The 19,635-nt window shown below is 48.9% G+C and overlaps 2 protein-coding genes and 1 non-coding gene across 18 annotated transcripts in view; 2 read left to right on the forward strand and 1 right to left on the reverse strand.

Annotated features, from left to right (window-relative positions):
- Positions 1-15,659, reverse strand: part of GATA6 (GATA binding protein 6) — a 33,622-nt gene extending 17,963 nt beyond the window's left edge. Inside the window, exons 1-6 of one of the 3 annotated variants that reach the window (XM_033178150.1) lie at positions 15,402-15,659; positions 12,778-13,949; positions 7,919-8,085; positions 3,448-3,573; positions 1,850-1,937; positions 1,651-1,754 (exon numbers count right to left, since the gene is read on the reverse strand). In XM_033178150.1, coding sequence (XP_033034041.1) covers positions 1,651-1,754; positions 1,850-1,937; positions 3,448-3,573; positions 7,919-8,085; positions 12,778-13,912 — 1,620 coding nt within the window. In that variant the 5' untranslated portion in view covers positions 13,913-13,949; positions 15,402-15,659. Of the gene's footprint in view, positions 1-1,650; positions 1,755-1,849; positions 1,938-3,447; positions 3,574-7,918; positions 8,086-12,777; positions 13,950-14,490; positions 14,673-14,720; positions 14,857-15,401 lie in introns of those variants that run through there. The other 2 variants (XM_033178151.1, XM_033178152.1) reach the window with 2 other exon arrangements.
- On the forward strand, positions 4,828-4,929 carry LOC117064316. Its single transcript, XR_004429379.1, has one exon. It is a non-coding gene; the product is annotated as a U6 spliceosomal RNA (small nuclear RNA).
- Positions 15,660-15,812: 153 nt separating the features above from the next.
- The window catches only part of LOC117064071 (translation initiation factor IF-2-like), a 40,362-nt gene continuing 36,539 nt past the window's right edge, over positions 15,813-19,635 (forward strand). For 4 of the 14 annotated variants that reach the window (XR_004429239.1, XR_004429241.1, XM_033178156.1 and 1 more), the window contains exons 1-4: positions 15,813-16,772; positions 16,931-17,049; positions 17,784-17,901; positions 19,280-19,555. Coding sequence is in view for 5 of the 14 variants with exons in the window: in XM_033178156.1 (XP_033034047.1) it covers positions 16,992-17,049; positions 17,784-17,901; positions 19,280-19,555 (452 nt within the window). In the remaining 9 variants the exon portion in view is untranslated. Of the gene's footprint in view, positions 16,773-16,930; positions 19,556-19,635 lie in introns of all 14 variants that reach the window. The other 10 variants (XR_004429243.1, XR_004429242.1, XM_033178157.1 and 7 more) reach the window with 6 other exon arrangements.

The following is a 19,635-nucleotide window of genomic DNA, read 5'->3' on the forward strand; positions in this document are numbered from 1 at the left end:
TCCAGCCTGGGCAACAGAGCGGAGACTCCGTCTCAAAAAAAAATTAGCTGGATGAGGTAGTGTATGCCTATAATCGTAACTTCTCGGGAGGCTGAGGTGGGAGGATTGCTTGACTCCAGGAGGTGGAGGTTGCAGTGAGCTGAGACTGCACCATTGCACACTCCAGCCTGGGTGTGCAAGACTCAGCCTCAAAAAAAAGAAAAAAAAAAGTTTTTAAATAATCTTTTCATTTCCTAAGAAACATGTTCTGTTTACCACTTTCAATCCTCAGTTACATCTAACCTGCCTGTAAAACACAACACCCTGGCATGGAGTCCACCTTTATAAAGCCTAAAATCATTCTTTACCATGAGTCTGCAACAAAAAACAACTAAAAGGTTTCTCCCCTTGTGAAACTCTGAAAAGATGTTTTGTTTCATTACAGAAAAAGCTCAAAAGAATTTGGGTTGGAGGACAAAGAAAAATATCAAATATAATTTTAAGCACAGTTTAAACATTCTGTTTTAAATATTTAATTTTTGTTTGTTAAAGCCAGTAAAAATACGGTGGAAAGAAACCAGGTCTGTGGTTCCCAAACACCTCCAGGGCAGTAGTTCCAATTTCACCTGGGGCACTTGTTCAAAAACAGATATCCAAGCCCCACACCCAGAGACTCTGACTTGGAAAATTCAGGGTGGGGCCCAGGAATCTCTAGTATTTTAAAGTACCCCAAATAATTTCAGGATAAAACTAAATGTAGAAAACAATTACTAAGTAAATAGGCATTTAAATGCTGGTGTTGAGTCCTAATCTAGTCTCAGTATAGTCCCAAGGGTCACAAGGGCACATTTTAGAGTCCTGCTCACCGGAGGCCCTGCCTTGGAGCTCACTGAGGTCTGAGGAAAGGCCCAGTATTTTTTCGAAGGGCATTCCAGGTAAATTTGGGAAACATTAGGGTGGGAAAATGCTCTTTACTTGAGGCAAACTGAGTTTTGGTCACAGCTTTACAAGAAACTAAGTCTATGATCCTCACAAAGACCCAGGCATCTCCTGTCCACAGTGGCACAAATCACTTCTAGGTTTTGTCATAGCTGACATAGACCCCGGTACAATGAAGGTGCATTAGAAGAAGGCACGCTCTCCCAGCAAGAACACAACTGGGCAAAGGAAATCAGTGAATACAGCAGCACATAACACTTTACGATGAGCTTTGCTTTGCGTGGATGACAAAAAAAGGCTGGAATTGATACGATCAACAAAAGCTACTTAAATGTTACGGGCACTGTGATCGATGACACCACTGACCTCATAGTTCTTCTGATCTACATTAGAAATACATAAATATATACATTAATATATATAGCAACGCTGATAAAAACCTGGAAATAAAACAATTTAAAACTCTTTAAACCAAAACTTCTTGCTTTTACTTGGGTTAATTTAGCCATAAAGAAAATGATACAGATCTTAATTAAGAGGTTTGTAAAGTACTTAAGTTTGTCATTTTGTTGACATTTAAATGTAATTTCCTCTGAAAACTATTCTTAGGTATCAACTAACTAAACTGAACTGTTGGTTTAGATTATTGTACTACCAGATAAGATAAAATTTGAGATAATTTACTGGAGAGCAACCCAGTCATTTAGGAGTCTATGCTGTTTTAACACTTACCCCTGAGGCTGTAGGTTGTGTTGTGGGGGAAGTATTTTTGCTGCAATCATCTGAGTTAGAAGAGGTGGAAGTTGGAGTCATGGGAATGGAATTATTGCTATTACCTGCAACAGCCAAAATTAACCTTATAAATACACATATGCTCTACTGTTAAGGTTGGCAAATACTTTACAGTCAAATGTCATTTTAATATATTTACCAGAGCAAGTCTTTGATTTATTTATGTTCTTAGGTTTTCGTTTCCTGGTTTGAATTCCCTCTTTCTTCATAGCAAGTGGTCTGGGCACCTAAAAAATTTTCACATAGGCCATAAATTTAATATTATATTGAAGAAAAATCAAAGACCCAACATTGGTACTAAAAGCCCTCATTTAAAAGAATTTGGCAGCCGGGCGCACTGGCTCATGCCTGTAATCCCAGCACTTTCAGAGGCCGAAGCAGGCGGATCACCTGAGGTCAGGAGTTCAAAACTAGCCTGGCCAACATGGCGAAACCCTGTCTCTACTAAATATACAAAAATTAGCCAGGCACAGCGGCAGGCACCTGTAATCCCAGCTACTTGGGAGGCTGAGGCAGGAGAATCACTTGAACCCAGGAGGTGGAGGTTGCAGTGAGCCGATATAGCACCACTGCACTCCAGCCTGGGCAACAAGAGTTAGACTCCATCTCAAAACAAGAAAAAGAAACAACAACAAAAAAGAACTTGGCATAAATTTCAATCCAATTTTTATACACACTCAAGAGATCCCACGTGCACAAAGACTACACTTTCCTCATCAAATGCAGAGATTCCTTCAGAAAGAATGAGATGATTTGTCAAGGAGAATTTAATTCCTTCAACTTAATGTTTATTGTTTGAAATGAGTAGCTATTCATTGAATAAGAATTATTTAAAAGAGATCAAGTATTTCCTTCCTCCTACAGATGCAAGGTTATTTTTCTTTTTTTTTCTTTTTTTTTTTTTTTTGAGACGGAGTCTTGCTCTGTCGCCCGGGCTGGAGTGCAGTGGCCGGATCTCAGCTCACTGCAAGCTCCGCCCCCCCGGGTTCCCGCCATTCTCCTGCCTCAGCCTCCCGAGGAGCTGGGACTACAGGCGCCCGCCACCTCGCCCGGCTAGTTTTTTGTATTTTTTAGTAGAGACGGGGTTTCACCATGTTAGCCAGGATGGTCTCGATCTTCTGACCTCGTGATCCGCCCGTCTCGGCCTCCCAAAGTGCTGGGATTACAGGCTTGAGCCACCGCGCCCGGCCTATTTTTCTATTTTTTAAGATTGAGGTGTTTATGATGCTTTGTGCAATCCTTTAAAATGAACTATGAAATATTTCAAACTGTAACTATTCAATGCATTATTCCTTTGCATAAATGTCTGATTACATTCAAAATTTTTAAGAGATATAGACCAGTGATTGTGCATTTTTGATTGATTTCCTTAACTGTGCAGTTTTAAAAATGGTTACCACCATATTACCCATTCTAAAATACACATTTTTCACATTTTTGCATTTTGAAAACTGGAATGTGTCTGAAATGAACGTTTGCAATAGTTCAATTGGTGGCATTTTTTGTTTCCTACTTGTGCATAAGATAATATTTCATATTATAATTAAAAGCACCTTCGATTCAATAAAGTAAATATATTCAGTATGTACACTGAATATATTAAACATATTCAGTAATAAATCAGATGCATTCAAATTTTTCACTTGAGTATCTTTCATTTGCTGATTTTTTGTAACTGAAATCACATACAAACCAGACACTAAATGTATATATAAGTGAGCAGAATACATGGCATACCCCATGGAGTTTCATGTAGAGTCCACAAGCATTGCACACGGGTTCACCCTCGGCGTTTCTGCGCCATAAGGTGGTAGTTGTGGTGTGACAGTTGGCACAGGACAATCCAAGCCGCCGTGATGAAGGCTAGAAACAGTACAAGAACATAAGTGGAAAAACATAAGTGACATATATATATATATATGCTACATACATACATTAAGGTATTTTGTCCCTGTCATCAACAAGCATGTATCTGTTTTATTATAAATGAAATGGTCCTTAAGAAAAAAAATTGCAGTGTACTTAGACTGACTTTTCTGGACCAATAAATCTGAGGTCTGCATAGTGTGCTAGACCCTATAGATTTGATTTACCCTCCAGCTACCCTGTCTCCATGGATTCAAGAATACCAGGGAGCAGTCATATAGTTGGCCAACAACTTCATGCAAAGCTTTTACCAGCGTCCTAACAAGGAGAGTTTCACCCACAGTTTCTTCTCCAGTTTAGAGTTTCCCAGATACTACTGGTATCTTTTTTAGGGGAATTAAAAGATTTTCTAAAAGTTGGCCAAATAGAGTTATATTCAAAACACACCGGAAGTAACAACACAGGTAGACATCAACATGAGAGTGCCCCACTTCCCCCCCAGCCCGCCCCCTACCGTGGACAGCAGTTGGCGGTGCACTATCACAGGTCTGAGATTTAAGTCATGAAATGCAATCACAAGCCACTTGCCAATGTGCTAAATGGCTCTGGGCAGTCACCACTTCCCCTGAAAACTGGAGATCATCAGGTCTGTTTCTCAGATATATGTAAAGGAGTAAACCAGAAACTTTGAAAGGGCCTTTGAAAGTAGATTAATGGAAATTTTGAAAGTACATTAATGGAAATGGATTTCAGAAGGGGGTAAATGTTTTGTAAAAAAAAAAAGAAATATATTTGAGCACATTCCATAATTACCATCATGATTGCCTGCTGCCTGTATTTTTGTTTTATCTATTTTACAAAAGATACAAGCAAATTTTATGGCATCATCTTAATGCTGCCATTGTCTTAGATGCAGTGATACTAATGTATTTGCCCTATCAGTATTATTCTCAACTTTTGTTCATACAAAGGGTTAATTGGTATTACCAGAAAAGGTAAAAGGCCACCTGTCTGCCACTGTCACTCCCATTTCCATGTTTTCTTTATGCCCACAACATCCTTAAAGGGAATTTATTATCTCTGGATTACTACATGTTAATTATAAAGGATGGGAGTTTAAGCTAATATAATTTCCTACCCAGAACGGCAAAATATAAAACTTGTTTTTAAGTTGCCAAGCTTAAATTTCCTTTTAAATGCTGTAAATTACTATAAAAATTGTGACACAGCTTCAGTTAAAAAAAAAAAAAAAAGGATGCTTGCTTCCATAGTAAAATTGGAAGGATACAGAGAAGATTAGCATGGCCCCAGCACAAGAATGACACCCAAATTCGTGAAGCTTTCCATATTAAAAAAAATAAATTAGAGAAAGATTCGGGACCAAACTAAGTTGAAAATTACAAAATTTGCGAAGTTAAGAAAAATCAATTGTAAAGAATGAAGAAGAGAAATGTAAATTGAATATGTATCGAATATTCACAGATTACAGGACAGAGACTTCCAAAACTTTTGCTGGCAAATTTAAAAGATGAAATTAAAATTCGCATTTATGATTCACATCCTGTTGCATTACTTAGCATCACTCTTTACAGATAAGTTATAAACACAAAGAGACACTGGCAAACGTTTTAGCACTACAACATTTCTAAGAAGTCAGCGCTAAGAATCAATTTGCCTTTAGTTAAAATGAGTATGCTTGGCTCACAGGAGAGCTACCTGGGAAACTGCTTTGCTAAAATCACAACATATTAACAAAACTTTACACATCCAGGCTTTTCTTTTTTCTTTGTGGTTAAAAGAAAATAATTTTTTAGGAAAGGGCTCCTTTCTCTTCATAAATGTGAAATTAGTAAACGAGGGACAGGAAGGTTCACTTTATAAACCAGTCATTTATGACAGTTTCCAGTGGAATTTGGAGCCAATGTGAAGCAAACTTGTTATCAGAATTTGCCATTATAACAAAGGACTTTATGACTGTCAACTGCAGATCATAAGTGAAGCCAGTCCTCATAAACATGTGAAATGCAGGTGAATGGGTTATAAAAGTTCCTTGTAACAAGTGATCTCAGTCATACTCCTCACTGACAAAGAATTCAAGTTACACCATAAATCTCTTATTTTGCAATGTATTGCAAGTTCAGATTCACCGTGATTGGTTCTATACTGCTGGCTAAACAAACTTGAGTTCAACATTCTGTTTCTGAGAACTAAGCCAGATCCATCAAAACCATAAATAAGAAGCCCACAAGGAGACCTCATTGATAGTGACACACCCTTCAATTGGTATCATTTATAACCCATTTACAAAGCATATTTGCTGACCTTGGTTATGGCCAAGACACCTGCCAAGCACAAAGAAAATTAATTGATTCAGAAATGCTAAAAACTGTTCTTTTTTTTTTTCTTCTAAGTTATTTCTACTGGTACATGCACAAAACAAATGGCACTATCTAAATATGTTACTAGATCAAATTTATGATGCAACTGGAAAATGGCTACTCTTCCACCAAATTTTTGCTCAATCTCTAGAAAATGTTACCTTTGAGAGTTCAGTTAGTACTCAGCTCAATGTGCCTTTCCAGAAAAATAAATCAGTTTCATTGTTCGTGTGTTGTCTATTATATGAACACAAGGAACTTCTGTGGGATATTTTCCACTTACTACTTTTTCTTCTTTAGTATGATGCATTTAAGAAAAAATGAAACTCACAGAGAGTCACACAATGCAGTTAAAATTTCTTTAAAGAAAATTTTAAGCTGTGGGAGGTTGTGACGAGTGTAAGGCATATACATTCATTAAATTAACCTCAGCCACTTTATTTTAAATGCATTAAAACAAAACCAACCATAAAACTAATTGCTTCTCTTTAAGGCGTCAGACTTACATTGTGATGTAATTTCACTCTAATCTATTTAACACAAACAACATGTGTAGCATTTGTTCCTGCTAATTAGAGTATAACAAATAAATTACTGGGATACTTAAGACGTCTGGCATCTAACTGTAACATATTTAGCTTTAAAGGGTTATTAGATTATGAGTACTTCGCTAAACAAATGTTAGCCTTACAATGGGGCTGGTGAAAGCTTTCCTTTATTTTCTCTAACCATTACAGCGGTAAATACTCTCTCCGGCTAAGAAGCACACATAACAATGACAATACAAGATTAATCCCTGAAATCAGGATTCCCTTACTTTAAAACAAGGTGGCCGGGCGCGGTAGCTCACGCCCTTAATCCCAGCACTTCGGGAGGCCGAGGCGGGCGGATCACCTGAAGTCGGGAGTTCGAAATCAGCCTGACCTACATGGAGAAACCCTGTCTCTACTAAAAATACAAAAAAATTAGCTGGGTGTGGTGGCGCATGCCTGTAATCCCAGCTACTCGGGAGGCTGAGGCAGGAGAATCGCTTGAACCCTGGAGGCGGAGGCTGCAGTGAGCCGAGATCACGCCGCTGCACTCCAGCCTGGACAACAAGAGTGAAACTCCGTCTCAAAAATAAATAAATAGATAAAAAGTACTACGTGTGTGCGAATTGGTGAAAATGCTCAACTTAAGAACATACACACCACACGTTTTCTCAAGTTCTACGAGGTTCTCTGATTTCGAAATAACAAAAGTTAGAGCAAATAAATTTTCACTAGGTTCAAGGGCAATCCAAGATACGGAATTTGGGGATACATCTGAGGATAAGAGGTAGAAGTGACCAAGAAGGTGGAAAGGACAAAGTAAAAGGCACCCAAAAGAATGTGGCTGTGAGGAGGCCAGAGGGTGGGTGGATTTCTGGCATATTCTATTCGGGGGGTTGGATGGTATAAGTGAGCATGGTTTTTTCAAGGATAAAATCTAAACCATACACAGTGAAAAAAGTCTTCCTTCGCCCAGCCTCGGTAGGTCTGTTTTTCTCCTCGGGTTACCATCACCAATTTTTTGCCTATCTTACCAAAATTATTACAGTGCTTTGGCAAGTACACCTAGAGATATATAGTTTTTTTTTTTCTTTTTTTGCTTGAAACATGGTAACATTTTGCACCTTCCTTTTTTGTTTGTTTTTGTTTTTGTCATTTAGGAACGTCATTCCCTGCGCGTAAATATGTGGAAAGGCTATCTTGGCTTCCCAGACGCCGGTTTCGGGGTAACCTCCACTTGGGCGCCAGCGGGTGGGCGGTGGAACAGCCGGGACAGGATGGTACCGCTGGGTCCCAGCTCGGGTGGGACCGGGGCGGCCGCACCTGTCCCTAGCGAGGGGGACGCCGGAGGCAGGCAGAGCCAGGGCGGGGCGGGCAGGGCCAGGAGAGCCCGGGGCCCGGCCGCGAGCCAGGGGCAGGGCGGGTCACACTCACCACGCGCTTCTGCGGCTTGATGAGGGGCCGGCTGAGGCCGTTCATCTTGCTGTAGAGCCCGCAGGCGTTGCACAGGTAGTGGCCGGTGCCGTCCCGCCGCCACAGCGGCGTCTGGATGGAGCCGCAGTTCACGCACTCGCGACTCTCGGACAGGTCCTCCAGCAGGTCTGCGGCGACAGCGGGGCGAGAGGGCGCGTGAGGCCGCCCCGGACCCGTCCCTCCCCGCGTCACCCGGGGCACCCCGGCCCCCAGCCCGGGTGCCTGGCTTCCCTGCCCGCATCCTTCCCGGCTGCGCTTTTCTCCTTGGCCGCAAAGCCAGGAGCAGGGTTTTTATTTCGTCACTATCGATCCGCTGACCATTTGTCCAATACTTCTGCACACCCGGGGCGCCCCAGTAGAGACCCCGGGAAAGAGTGCTGGAAGCAGAGGACGTCAGAGTGCGAGATGAGCGGTGGGGAGGAGGTCGGCTTGAGTCCCCTGATCCCTACTCTCAGGCTGTCCCCGAGCTTTTAAAGACTAAAATCCATCATCATTACAGTACGTCGTTGCCAAACCCGAGCAAGCGACACAGCAATACTGACCACTGAGCCCCGCTGCAACCCACAAATATCCGGGGACAGACCGAAGCTGCCTCATTAACTTTTATCTCAAGTAATTTTAAAAAGTATTTTCTACATCTGCCACCGGTCCATATGTGCCTCTTCTCCAATTAAAGATACACAAGTGAAATTAAAAGTACTATTCTTAGGCACCTACGTTAGTTAGAAACTAGAAATGAGAAAATTACTCTCATCTTTTCAGGGGGAAAATGCACTAACATTAAACACAGAGTTTATTTTCATGCCACAAAGATCAAATGCTAAAATCCCCTGATTTAGAAGTGGGTCCAACTGCTTCTATCCGCAAAATTTTTATAAAAGGTTGATACCTTACTGATTAAGAAAATTACCAAGACCTTCCCAGTGATCATTTTGAGTTATACAATCTATTTAAAATGCATTTATTTTACATAATTTTATTATTATTATTCTTTGGTTAGTTTTCAGAATTCACAATAACCTAAACCTGCTAATAAAACAAATCTTAATTAAGAGTAAATGTAACATTTATTACTTCTCAAGAAGGTTAAATATGGAAGAATAAATGTCTCTAAAAATGAGATAGGTACTTATAAGTATAGACCAAAAAAAAAATGTATAGACCCCCATTTAAGGTTCTTTAGATTATAGAAGGTTTAAATGTTCTAGTTTTGCATTATTGAAGAAGCATTTCTGAATCACTTTTTAAAGTAAATAAACATTACACTTTAGAGTTGTAGCTGAAGATTGTGTGCTAGTGAACCTTTTTGTTCCTTCTCATCCCCTTGCAGTTTATTGCTTGTGTCTACCATCAACTGTGGGGTAACGATATTTAAATATGACTTTAGCATAAAAACTCTTTAATTCCATTAATACTATTTACAAAACAAGTCTCCTTTCTCCTTTCTTATTAAGTTTTAAAGAAACTAGCATCCTACACAGCCCGAGTTCAAAGTTGTCATGGGGATACTGCAACTCACAACAGATCACAAAGATTTATTCTTCTCCGCTCTAAAAGCCACTATTGACTATGGTAATCAGTAAAATACTCAGGACGTCAAGGACACTGAAGTTAAACAAGGTATTTGTCTTTGTTGTTGACTTTAAAATGTTACCTATCAGAGCCCCTCTGGATAGAGGAGTGGGGCATTCCCTGGAAAACCCAGTCCTCTGCCTGGGAACAATAAGAATTCCCAATACAAGACAGCGTGAACTCCCCAGGTAGAACTATTTAGTCATCTGAAAACCCAAAGACAAAATTTAATTAAAAGTCCACTTCGAATAAATAATAAATACAATCTAGGAAGTTTGCTTATTTTTAGTTAAATAAAATCTCTCTCATCCCCTCCCAACCTCTTTCCCAAACCCACCAGGCAGCTATAATCCTCTAAATGACTAAAAAGGAAAAAAAAAAAAAATGCTGTCTGTATATCTGATTGTGCTGGAGGCTTGCTCACCAAGTTTCCCCTTTTCAACTCACCATTTCTCTCCTAACATGGCTGTTTGGGGTGCCCTTGGGGAGTGACAGATTCAGGGCAGAAGGGCACCACCACCTGTCTTTCTGTGTGTGGCACCAAGACACAGGGACTCAAACACAGTTCTGCAGGAGCTTAGGAGGGTGTAGGACCCAGGAAATAAAGGGGTGTGAGAACTCTGAGCTCACCCCAGAGTAAGCTCATCCCATCTACCCAGTCAGCAAGAGGTGCATAGCATGGGTTCCAGAAGCCTCCAGATTGTGCGGGTTGATCAAGTTCAGCACTCGGGTTTTAGCTCTGGTGTTTAAAGTGTCTGCCTCCAAAAACAGTTTGTTTTAAAAAAAAAAAAGAGAAAAATCTAAGAAACAGGAAATCTAGCTAGGAAGCTGGCCCCAGAGTACCTGTGAGGACAAGCAAAGTTAGGGTCACTCACTCCCCACCCTTCACCCCAATACTGGCTTGGTCCCAGTCACTTCCTGATTTCCTAACAGACTCTATGCAAAAGCTGGGTGTTCCCAAATCCCTTCCCATTTTTTTAAACATACTTTTAAAAAAAATGCTTAAAAAATAACAAATCTTCTAGGTCTACAGAAAATTTCTCTAACTGTGGTGTGCCCAGAAGATGAAAAAATTAGGAAAAGTATAGGCTAAATTTAAAACAAAAAGCAACATATTAACTTGCCCACAACTGCCCCATACTGCCTCTAAAGGGATTTCTCATACCGAACCAGTTACTGTAAACATCTAAAGACTCTCTCAGCAATATGAAATGCTGGAAGATTGGAGGAAAGGAGCCTGGAGATCAAGCTAAGGTGTGTCAAGAAATAGGCAGAGTTGCAGGCGCTGGCTCAAGCTGCAGCTAGCCCTCACCCAACTCACACACCCTTGCACATTCCCTACGAACTCCCCGACTGACAAAAGAAGTTTCACACCCAACCATTGCCTCTTTAGAGATTCCCAGTCTCTCCATCTCTCTGCTCCTGGGAGCCAAACATGGGTCCCTATGCAGCGGTAAGGAAGAGAGCCCTCGACTCTCAAGTCCCAAGTCAACAGTGCAAATCTCAACAGGGTCCCCGATCCCATTCCACACATAGAAATATGGTCTCCAGGGCCAGCTTTGCAGCAGAAGCAAAAAGGGAATTTTGCTGGGCGTGGTGGCTCACGCCTATAGGCCCAGCACTTTGGGAGGCTGAGGCGGGTGGATCACCTCAAGTCAAGAGTTCAACACCAGCCTGACCAATATGGCAAAAAGTACTAAAAACACAAAAATTAGGTGTGGCGGCACGTTCCTGTAATCCCAGCTACTTGGGAGGCTGAGGCAGAAGAATCACTTGAACCCGGGAGGTGGAGGTGACAGTGACCACTGCACTCCAGACTGGGTGACAGAGCAAAACTAAAAAGAAGGAATTTTGAGACCAAGTCTTGCAGCACTTGGAAGAAGACAGAAAGAACTTAGGTTATCAGGGAGCTGTTCACATTTGTTCCTTCACTTTCAGACCACTTGCATTTCCAGGGTGTCTTTTGCAGACAAGGTTGGGAATGTCCCATTTTATCCTAAGGAATCCTGGCCCCTAGAAGGACTGACTTGCTGTCCCTAAGGGCAGCATGGAGGCTCCCACGAGAAGCAGAGACCTGGGATACACAAGACACGGGGGTAGGACTGTTTGGATTCATATGCCTTCCTCCACTCTGCCACCTCTGTGACTCAAGGGGCCTCCCCCACACCTCCCCTCAAACAAACAACAATAAAAAAAAGGTGTTGTTTCCTTAGAAAGATTATCAAACAGGTGAAATATATAGTAAGAGAAGCCAGTTGAAAGCACCAAAGACGCAGAATGCTGCATCTGAGAAAAGCAGCCTAACAGGGCTCACACACTCCTGTGCTGGAGTAAACAAAACACTTTTCAAAACGAGGTATTTCCAGGTATTTTTGACAATAGCGTTTTCACGGTTTACCCCCTAATGGCTCCCAGACACAGGAATTAAGAGTATGAGTCAAACTGGAAACTGAAAAACTGGTGGGCTAAACTTCGAAGGGAGAATAGGTGCCCCAGCTCCAGGATGCCCGAGTTGCAGCCTGGCCATGTGAGCAGCAGTCCCAGACTAGGGCCCAGCTGATGCCAAGCAAAAGGGCCTATCCACCAGCTCTCCTTCAGCATAAAGTCGCAAGTCTGACCACTCCAGGTGCCCTCTCATCTTTTCTTTCCCTCTCTCCCTTGTGGGAGAGAAGACGCCAACCAGCTTCCCTAGGAACATCTAAGATCTTCTGTTGTACTTTTCTAAATACCCTTCTCTAGGAAAACACAAACACACACCCTTTGGAGAGTTAAACTGGGAGAGTCTGCAAGTGCTTGTATGTGTGTCTGGGGGTGGATCAAGTGTCCGCCACTCTCCCAGACTTACTCCCATCGTGGAATCTCTTCCACTCACCCGAAGTAGGGTCTGCGATGGGGCTCAAGCGCTCTTAGTTCCCTCCCAGCCTCGTTCTTCCCCAATAGCAGAGGCCATTCACTACTCATCAAGGCCCTGAGCTTCTCCAAGGCACAAAGGTACAGATGTGCATTTAGTCTCTTCCGTGGAAAGGAACTTGGCACAAGAGAATCGCCTCAGCGCTACCAGACTCTCGTCACCCAGCCACAGGCCTGCAAATCCTTCCTGGGACCAGGCCGACCTCCGTGCACTCGGACGCGAAAGTCCTGAAAACAGGGCCTCAAAGTCCTGAAAACAGAGTGGAGTAGCTGCTCCACGTCCCCCGTGCGCCCCAGCCCTTTGGACCCGCAACTTGACCCTGAGGCGCGACCCTTACCTGCACTGGGGCCCCGGGGCACCGGGAGTGGGGCTCCGGCGCGGCTCTGCAGGCTGTGCAGCACCGGGGTCTCGAAGGGTCCTGCAGGCCAGGCGGGCGTCAGTGGCGCCCCCACGTAGGGCGAGTAGGGACTCGGATGATGGTGATGGTGGTGGTGGTGGTGATGGTACGTCCCGTTCAGCGGCCGCGCCGCCGACAGCGAGCTGTACTGGGGCTCGCGGCCGCCCATGGCCGCCAGGCTGCTGCCGCCGCCGCTCACGCCTCCCGCGCCCCCACTACCCGCGGCCGCGTAGCCTCCCGGCTCCCGCGCGGCGCCGTTGGCCATGGGCGGGCTGGGCGAGTAAGGGAAGCGCGCCGAGACGTGCGCCGCGGCCGAGCCAGCGCCGCCAGGCCCAGCGGCCCCACCGCCAGCCGCTCCGCCTCCGCCGCCGTACGGGGGGCTGTCGGCCGAGGCCTGGGGCCAGCCAGGGTGCGCGCCCGCGCCGCCCGCGTGGTTGGCTGGCCCACTGCCCGACCCCTGCAGGTGGTACGGTAGGCCGGGCAGCATGGAACCCACACGAGTGGTGGGCACGTAGACCGGGGAGCTGGCCGCCGCCGCGGCTGCTGCCGCCGCGGCCGCAGAGTGCACGAAGCCGCCGGGCGCGCCGTCGTAGGCGGCCGGACCCTGGCTGGAGAGAGCGGCGAGGGTCTGGTACATCTCCTCCGGCTGCTCGGGTGCGAAGGGGCTCAGCTTGGCGCCGCGGCTGGACCACAGCAGCTTGCTGGCGGTCGCGGCTTGGTCGAGGTCAGTGAACAGCAGCAGGTCTTCCCAGCTCGACAGGTTGCCCCCGGGGCCCGCAACCCCAGGCGCCGAAGGTCCGTGGGGAACCCCGAAGGGATGCGAAGCGTATGAGCTGAGCAGCAGCGAGCGGGCCGGGGGTCCAGCCGCTACCTCCGTGTCGAGCTGAGGCGTCCCGCAGTTGCTGGCGCCGCCGGGGCCCCGCTCTCCGCCCCGGGAGCAGGAGGAGGACGACGAAGAGATGGGGGAAGGCGGCGTGGAGGGGTCCCGCGCTGGAAAGGCTCCGGAGTCGCTGGTGTCCGCACCCGCGGCCCCGAAGCGCTTCGGCAAGCACCAGCCGCCGTCAGTCAAGGCCATCCACGGTCCGGCGCCGCTCCAAGCTGACGTCTAGCTCCTGAGGCGAGGTGGGGGAGACGGGGATGGTAGGAGATAGACGAGTTAGCAAGAGCGTAGGCTGCACACTACCTCGCCTCCACTCCTTTATTCTAGTTCAAATGGGATCCACCTCCAATGGGACCTTTGAGAACTCAAAGATCCCATTTGAGACTTCTCAAATATCCCATTTCTGCCTGGGGCGTGGGCATTAATAAGGGAGAGGGGAAAGGAGCCTGCGCAGCCGCCACAGGGCCCTGGAAGGGCTGGGATACCAGCCCTCCCTCAAAGGCACCGCTCCGGTCTCCGCGTCCTCCCCGCCCACCCCCTCGGCCGCATCCTTTCTCCGTGCGCGCGCCAGATCCCAGGGGTGATCTGCAGAAGCTGGCTGAGGCTTTCCTTCCGCCCTAAAGTGTCTCCCCCAGGCTGATGACACACAAAAGAATTTAAGTAGCTGTGCGTGTTGGCACCGCAGCATCCCGCCTCTCTGCGGATGCCCCTCTCCCGAAATGCCTCGGGGTGAGGGTTCCCCACGGGAAAAACGTTCGCGTAAGGAAGGCAACCTGTCCCCGAAAACGAAACCGCCGCGTTCTCCTATACTGGCTCTCCCAGAGCTTCCCGGACTGCGCTGACCAGCCCGAACGCGAGCCCCAGAGAGAAATGCCACTGGGCCCAGGGAAAGTGGGACGCCAGGGCGGGGGCAGCAGTCCAGGTCCTTCCCAGCAGAGGCAGAGCGGGGAGCTCGCGGGGCTGGAATCGCCAGCCCCACCGGCGTCCCTGCGGCACCGCACACCTTAAGACACGGCCCGCGCCTGTAGCCACCAGCGTGCGCGCTCACGCCGGCCGGGCAGCCCGGCCCACCCCGCGGTCATCCCCAGCAGCAGAAAGGCCGGACCCTCCCGGAATCGGACGTAGCGGGGTGGAGCGGGGAGCAGAGAAAAGGAGGGGGAACGCAAGGGCTGGGGGCGGGGGGTGGGGGGCGTGAGACTGCCCCAGAGCCGAGGCGACCCCAAAGGGGAGAGCAGGAAGAATGACAGGGAGAATCGGAGGAGTGGGGGAGGGAGGCGAAATGCAGCCGGGCTGGCCTCTTCTAGGCTGCTCTTCCAAATCGCCTCGGCTCATCGGAGATTACCACACTAAAATTAATGCCCACACACAGACCTGGCTAGATAGCAAGAAAGAAGTTTCTCTGCCTGCCTAACTACCGGCTCCCGCCCCTTTGGGCCGAGATAACTCGGAGATAAGGCTGCGCGCAGATAAGCGCTTCGAGGAGAGGAAAAGAGACTAGAAGTTGGTCCGCGGTGTCCCGGGAGCCTGGGAGCCGCCTCAGCCCGCCCGGAGGGGAGGAGGGAGACTCCCTCGGAGCCGACCGCGGCCTGGAGAGAGCCGGAGCGCCGGAGGCCCAGGGGCCCGCGACGAGTAGGGGTGGAGGGGAGGGAAGGGGGGAGATCGCGCGAGGAGGAAGCAGCCGAACCTCGGGCGGGCGCTGCGCATGGAGAACGGCCGCGGCGGAGGGTGCTCCCAGGCGTGGAGAGAGGCCGAGGGCGCCAGCAGGCGAGCGCGAGTCCGGGGTCTGCGCCGCGCTGCTGGTGAATAAAAAGGAGAGAGGAGGCGCCTCTTACTGCTCTGCCGGAAAACTGCAGCCTGCGCTCCTGATTGGACTCACCGAGCCCTAAACAAACAGCGCTCGCCGAAGGGTGCCAGGCTGTGGGTCGGAACTGCGCTCAGCGAGCAGCTGGGCGCTGGAGGTGAAGAGGAGGAGGAGGGATCTAGGGGAGGAGAGAAAAGAGGGTGGGGAGGGGACGGCGAGGGGGAGGGGAGCGCGCCGCCCAGGCAGACAATGAGCGCCGCGCTGCCTGCGGGCGTGGACTGAGCCGCGAGCCCTGTCCCCGGAGTGGGGGCGAGTCCACCCGGGGGACGCCGAGCCCAGGGACGCTGGGGGAGGGGCGGAGGCCACAGAACGCCTGACCTGGCTGGCGACCCGCACCCACCCAGCGGCTGTGCACCCTCCCGCTCCCGCAGTCGCACACACACACCCACACGAGGGAGGAGGAGGGAGCCTTGGCACGGGAAGAGTTGGCAGTGCACAGCCCCGCGCCGCCGCCGCGGCGGGAGGGGCGCTCCAGCCCCTGGGTCAGCACGCCCCCAGAAGGAGGGGAGAATGTGCTCTGCGCCCCCCCACCCCCCAACCCGCACCTAGCCCCTTCACAGCAAATGCGCTTTTTGCCCTGCGGTTGTGTGCGACAGACCTTAAACTTTCTCCGACCCTATCTCGCTCGGGATGCTAGGGCTCAGGTCGTGGTGGTTTCGGGAACCTCACGACAAAATTCCCCAGCTGACCTTTGGGAAATTTAACTCGGGTCGTCCTGTACGGAAAGGTAGTCTATGGGGTGCGCAGAATGGAAAAGGGCTTCCACATCAGTCGTGTTCGAGGACGCTCTCCAACTTTTGATGTCCCGTTTGCACTGAGATTTCCCTGGAGAGTTTCAGGTAAGTCGCAGATAAGTCACTGCGAAGAGGGGGTGTCACCTTCCCTGGACCCAGAGCTGAATGCTGCTTCCCCACCCCCACGTTCATATACACACCCCCTCTTCGCTCCCTCCAAACAGTTATCACAACTCTGTACAAACTGATACGGTCCCTAGCGGGCAAAGGGACTGGAAATGAACGTCGCGGGGTTATCAGCGCCGATCTGTCAGCGGCGACTCGCGCGGCCGCAGGCTCGTCCGCTGCAGAAGCCGTGATATATGTGTCGCTCCCTTTCGCTCACAGAAAGGATTTCTTCCGACAGACGTGACCCCAGAAGGCTGCCGAGGGAGACTTTAGGACAAAAGGAGTTGTTTTTGTGAGAATGCATTTTTATACTTTCCCCCGCCCGCCCCCCCTCCCCCCCCCCTCGCCCCCGCCAGGTAAATCGAAGTAAATGATTTTCTGAAGGTCGGTCTCCCAGAAAGCATTTGGGCTCTGGTTTTTTGTTTTGTTTTTATTTTCGTGTTTTCCCAGTTAGGGAAGGGAGAGGAGCCTGTGCAGAGTTGAACTGGGGTGGAGAGGTGCGTTGAAAAGTATGGTTTCCAGAGACGGTGAGACCTCGTCGCTAAGCGTTATTTCCTCTGCATGTAACTGTGAGTTGTGAACTTGTGGCTCCTGGGGGAGCGAGGACGGGGCCTGGCAGTGCGGAGGAGGGGGCGAGGAATTCAGGAAGTTGGAGAGAATTCTTCTTTTTTCATTCTTCGTTGTAAATTGCTTCTAAACGCTTGTGAATTTTAAATTGCTACCGAGAAGGTCCAGAAACCGTTCTCGTCCAATTTAGTCACTTTTATTACAATCCACTTTGCCTCCCCCAATCACTGCGGCGGCTCCCAGTTTCAGCGTGGCCGCATTTTGAAAAGGCTGAAGGTAGAAAACTCTGGAATGGAGAGGTTGGCTACTGGAGCAGGATCCAGGGGCTTTAAATTTTAACCTGAGTGCGATTGAATGCGCGATTCCCAGAAGAGATAGCCAGGCGTCCGCCCGGCCGCTCAACCCCCGCCAGGACTCGGAATGCCTTGCTTTTGGTTCTTTTCGTGAGTTCCACCAAATGTTTAAGTGGACTGCGTTCTGCAGAAGCTCAATTGTAAGCAGTGACGGAAATGTGTTGTGGACATTTGATTTCCTTTGATTCCAACGTTTTGAAATAATGGTTCTCAAGCTTGCTATTAAAAGCAATTTTCTAAAAACTCTATCTTATTTGCTAAAAATAAACTCTCTGGCTCAGTTTGTGTCCAGGCTGTGAATGGCCTCCAACCCTGAGCCCCGAGGAGATCGAGCCCTGGCGCGAGCCTGATCTCTGTCCTGTGTGTTTCTTTGTATTTGCAAGTACAAGGATGTCTGCGTGGATATCCCTGGACACTCGATACCCCCCGGGGACCTGCTTTTCCCGCAGCTCCGCAGACGCGGCAGGAGGGCGCGCTGGCCCCGGCGCTGCTGGGACAGAGGTGAGCGGCGGGGTGGACATTGACCGATTCGACAACCTTCGGGCTCTAAGGGCTCGGGAAGGGACCCGGCATTTTACCCTCCAGATTCCCAATCTATTTTTAAGAATAATGTTCAAAACAAATGGGAAAAATAAGTGATTGCTCCTTTTCATGGTCACAGATTGTATTTAGTTTTTCAGACTGGTTTTCCAACCAAACGAGGGAATGGGTAGTGAATGTTGTTGTTGTTGTTGTTGTTATGGGTTGGTTAATTTCAAAATAAAACTGTTTAACTCGTACAGTTGATTCAGACAGAAAACCAGGCTGCCTGACCTCTCCAATGTGCCTTTTCCCCAGTGCATCTTTGGCGCTAGGGACAACTCTGGGGAAGACAAGCATGTTTTCAAAGCCACTCCCATGAGCCCCAGGCCCGCGCGTGGAGCTTCCTGGGCGCGCCCCAGCTGGTCTAAAAGGCCGGCAGATTAGGAAGTTCGGAGGGAAGAGGTGCACCCCAAACTAGGGAGAAACCCAAGAGCTGGGGAGAAGGCACCCACTAGTGTCCAAAGTACACGGACAGCTCTTAGAAGTTCCTGTTTTCTTCGTGGGTATATATATATTTTTTCTTTTCCTTCTTTTTTTTTTTCACCCCCGCCTGTCTCCTCTTTCGGGATTTGCTAATCTTGAACGAAACTGTTCCTCTCCGGACTGTTTAGACCCAATGAGCGGCCCCTCCTGGGCGAGTCGTTCCCCCTTACCCTCACAGAGGGCTGGCTCCCGGGCGCGGCCTGTCCCCAGGATTGATTTATTTGGGCCGCGCCACACCACTATTCGCGATTCAAATCCACCCAGAACACTGCAGCCAATTGGGCAGGGGGCGGGGGCTTGGCTGCCAAACGGGAAGGGTGTTTGGGGACCCAGTCTTGCGCCGCTTCCGGAGGAGCGGCGAGACCCGGCAAGGACCCGTGTCCCTGTGCACCTCCAGCCCCGCGAACTCACACTCATTTTACTATCCTGTCACAAAACTGGCTGCTTCGGCGATGTTTCATAAAGAAAAAGAATGCATTTCTGACTTAAAACATATTTTTAACTTAGATTTTTAACAGCCCAGATGTATGAGGCCTTCTCGCTTATACCATATTTCTTCCCGTCTCGGGAAGCTTTTACCCAAGGACCCAGGGTCACCTCAGAGCCCCCCACCCCTGCCAGCGTCTGGGGCCAGTGGCGAGTTCCGGGCAGCGTGTCCCCCACTCGGTGGTCGCACTGCACCGTAGGCCGTCGACCAGAGTCCTGGCGGTGGTTTTCTTTCTTTCTTTTAAATTTAAATCTCGGAAAACCAAAAACACTCTTTAGAAACGTCAGGTGGTGGCGGCGGAAACTCAAAGGTCGCCCCCACCCCCAGCGCCGGCTCCCCGCCGCCGGCCACTTCGGGAGAAGGACCGCGCAGAGGCAGCGCCGGGGTCCCCGGGCGGTCGGAATCGAGGCCCCGCGCGTTGCGCAGGCCAGGCCCGGCTCGGAGGCCCCTCGCCCGGCGCAGCCCCCGGCCGACCCCCGCGCGCCGCCGGCGGCCGCCAGCACGGCGCGGAGGTGGGCTCGCGGCGGCGGCGCACGAAAGGTCACCGCGGTGGCATTCCTCTCCGCGCTGTTTACGTGACTTAATGTACTCGCTGCGCCGCGGGTAAGTTCGGGCCGCGATAAGGGGGTGGTCGGGGGAGGGTCGCCGTAAAAGCCCCACGCCGGGCGCCTCCAGCCCTCCCC

This window comes from Trachypithecus francoisi, unplaced genomic scaffold, assembly GCF_009764315.1.
Source record: "Trachypithecus francoisi isolate TF-2019V2 unplaced genomic scaffold, Tfra_2.0 Lachesis_group19, whole genome shotgun sequence".
NCBI classification, from domain to species: domain Eukaryota; kingdom Metazoa; phylum Chordata; class Mammalia; order Primates; family Cercopithecidae; genus Trachypithecus; species Trachypithecus francoisi.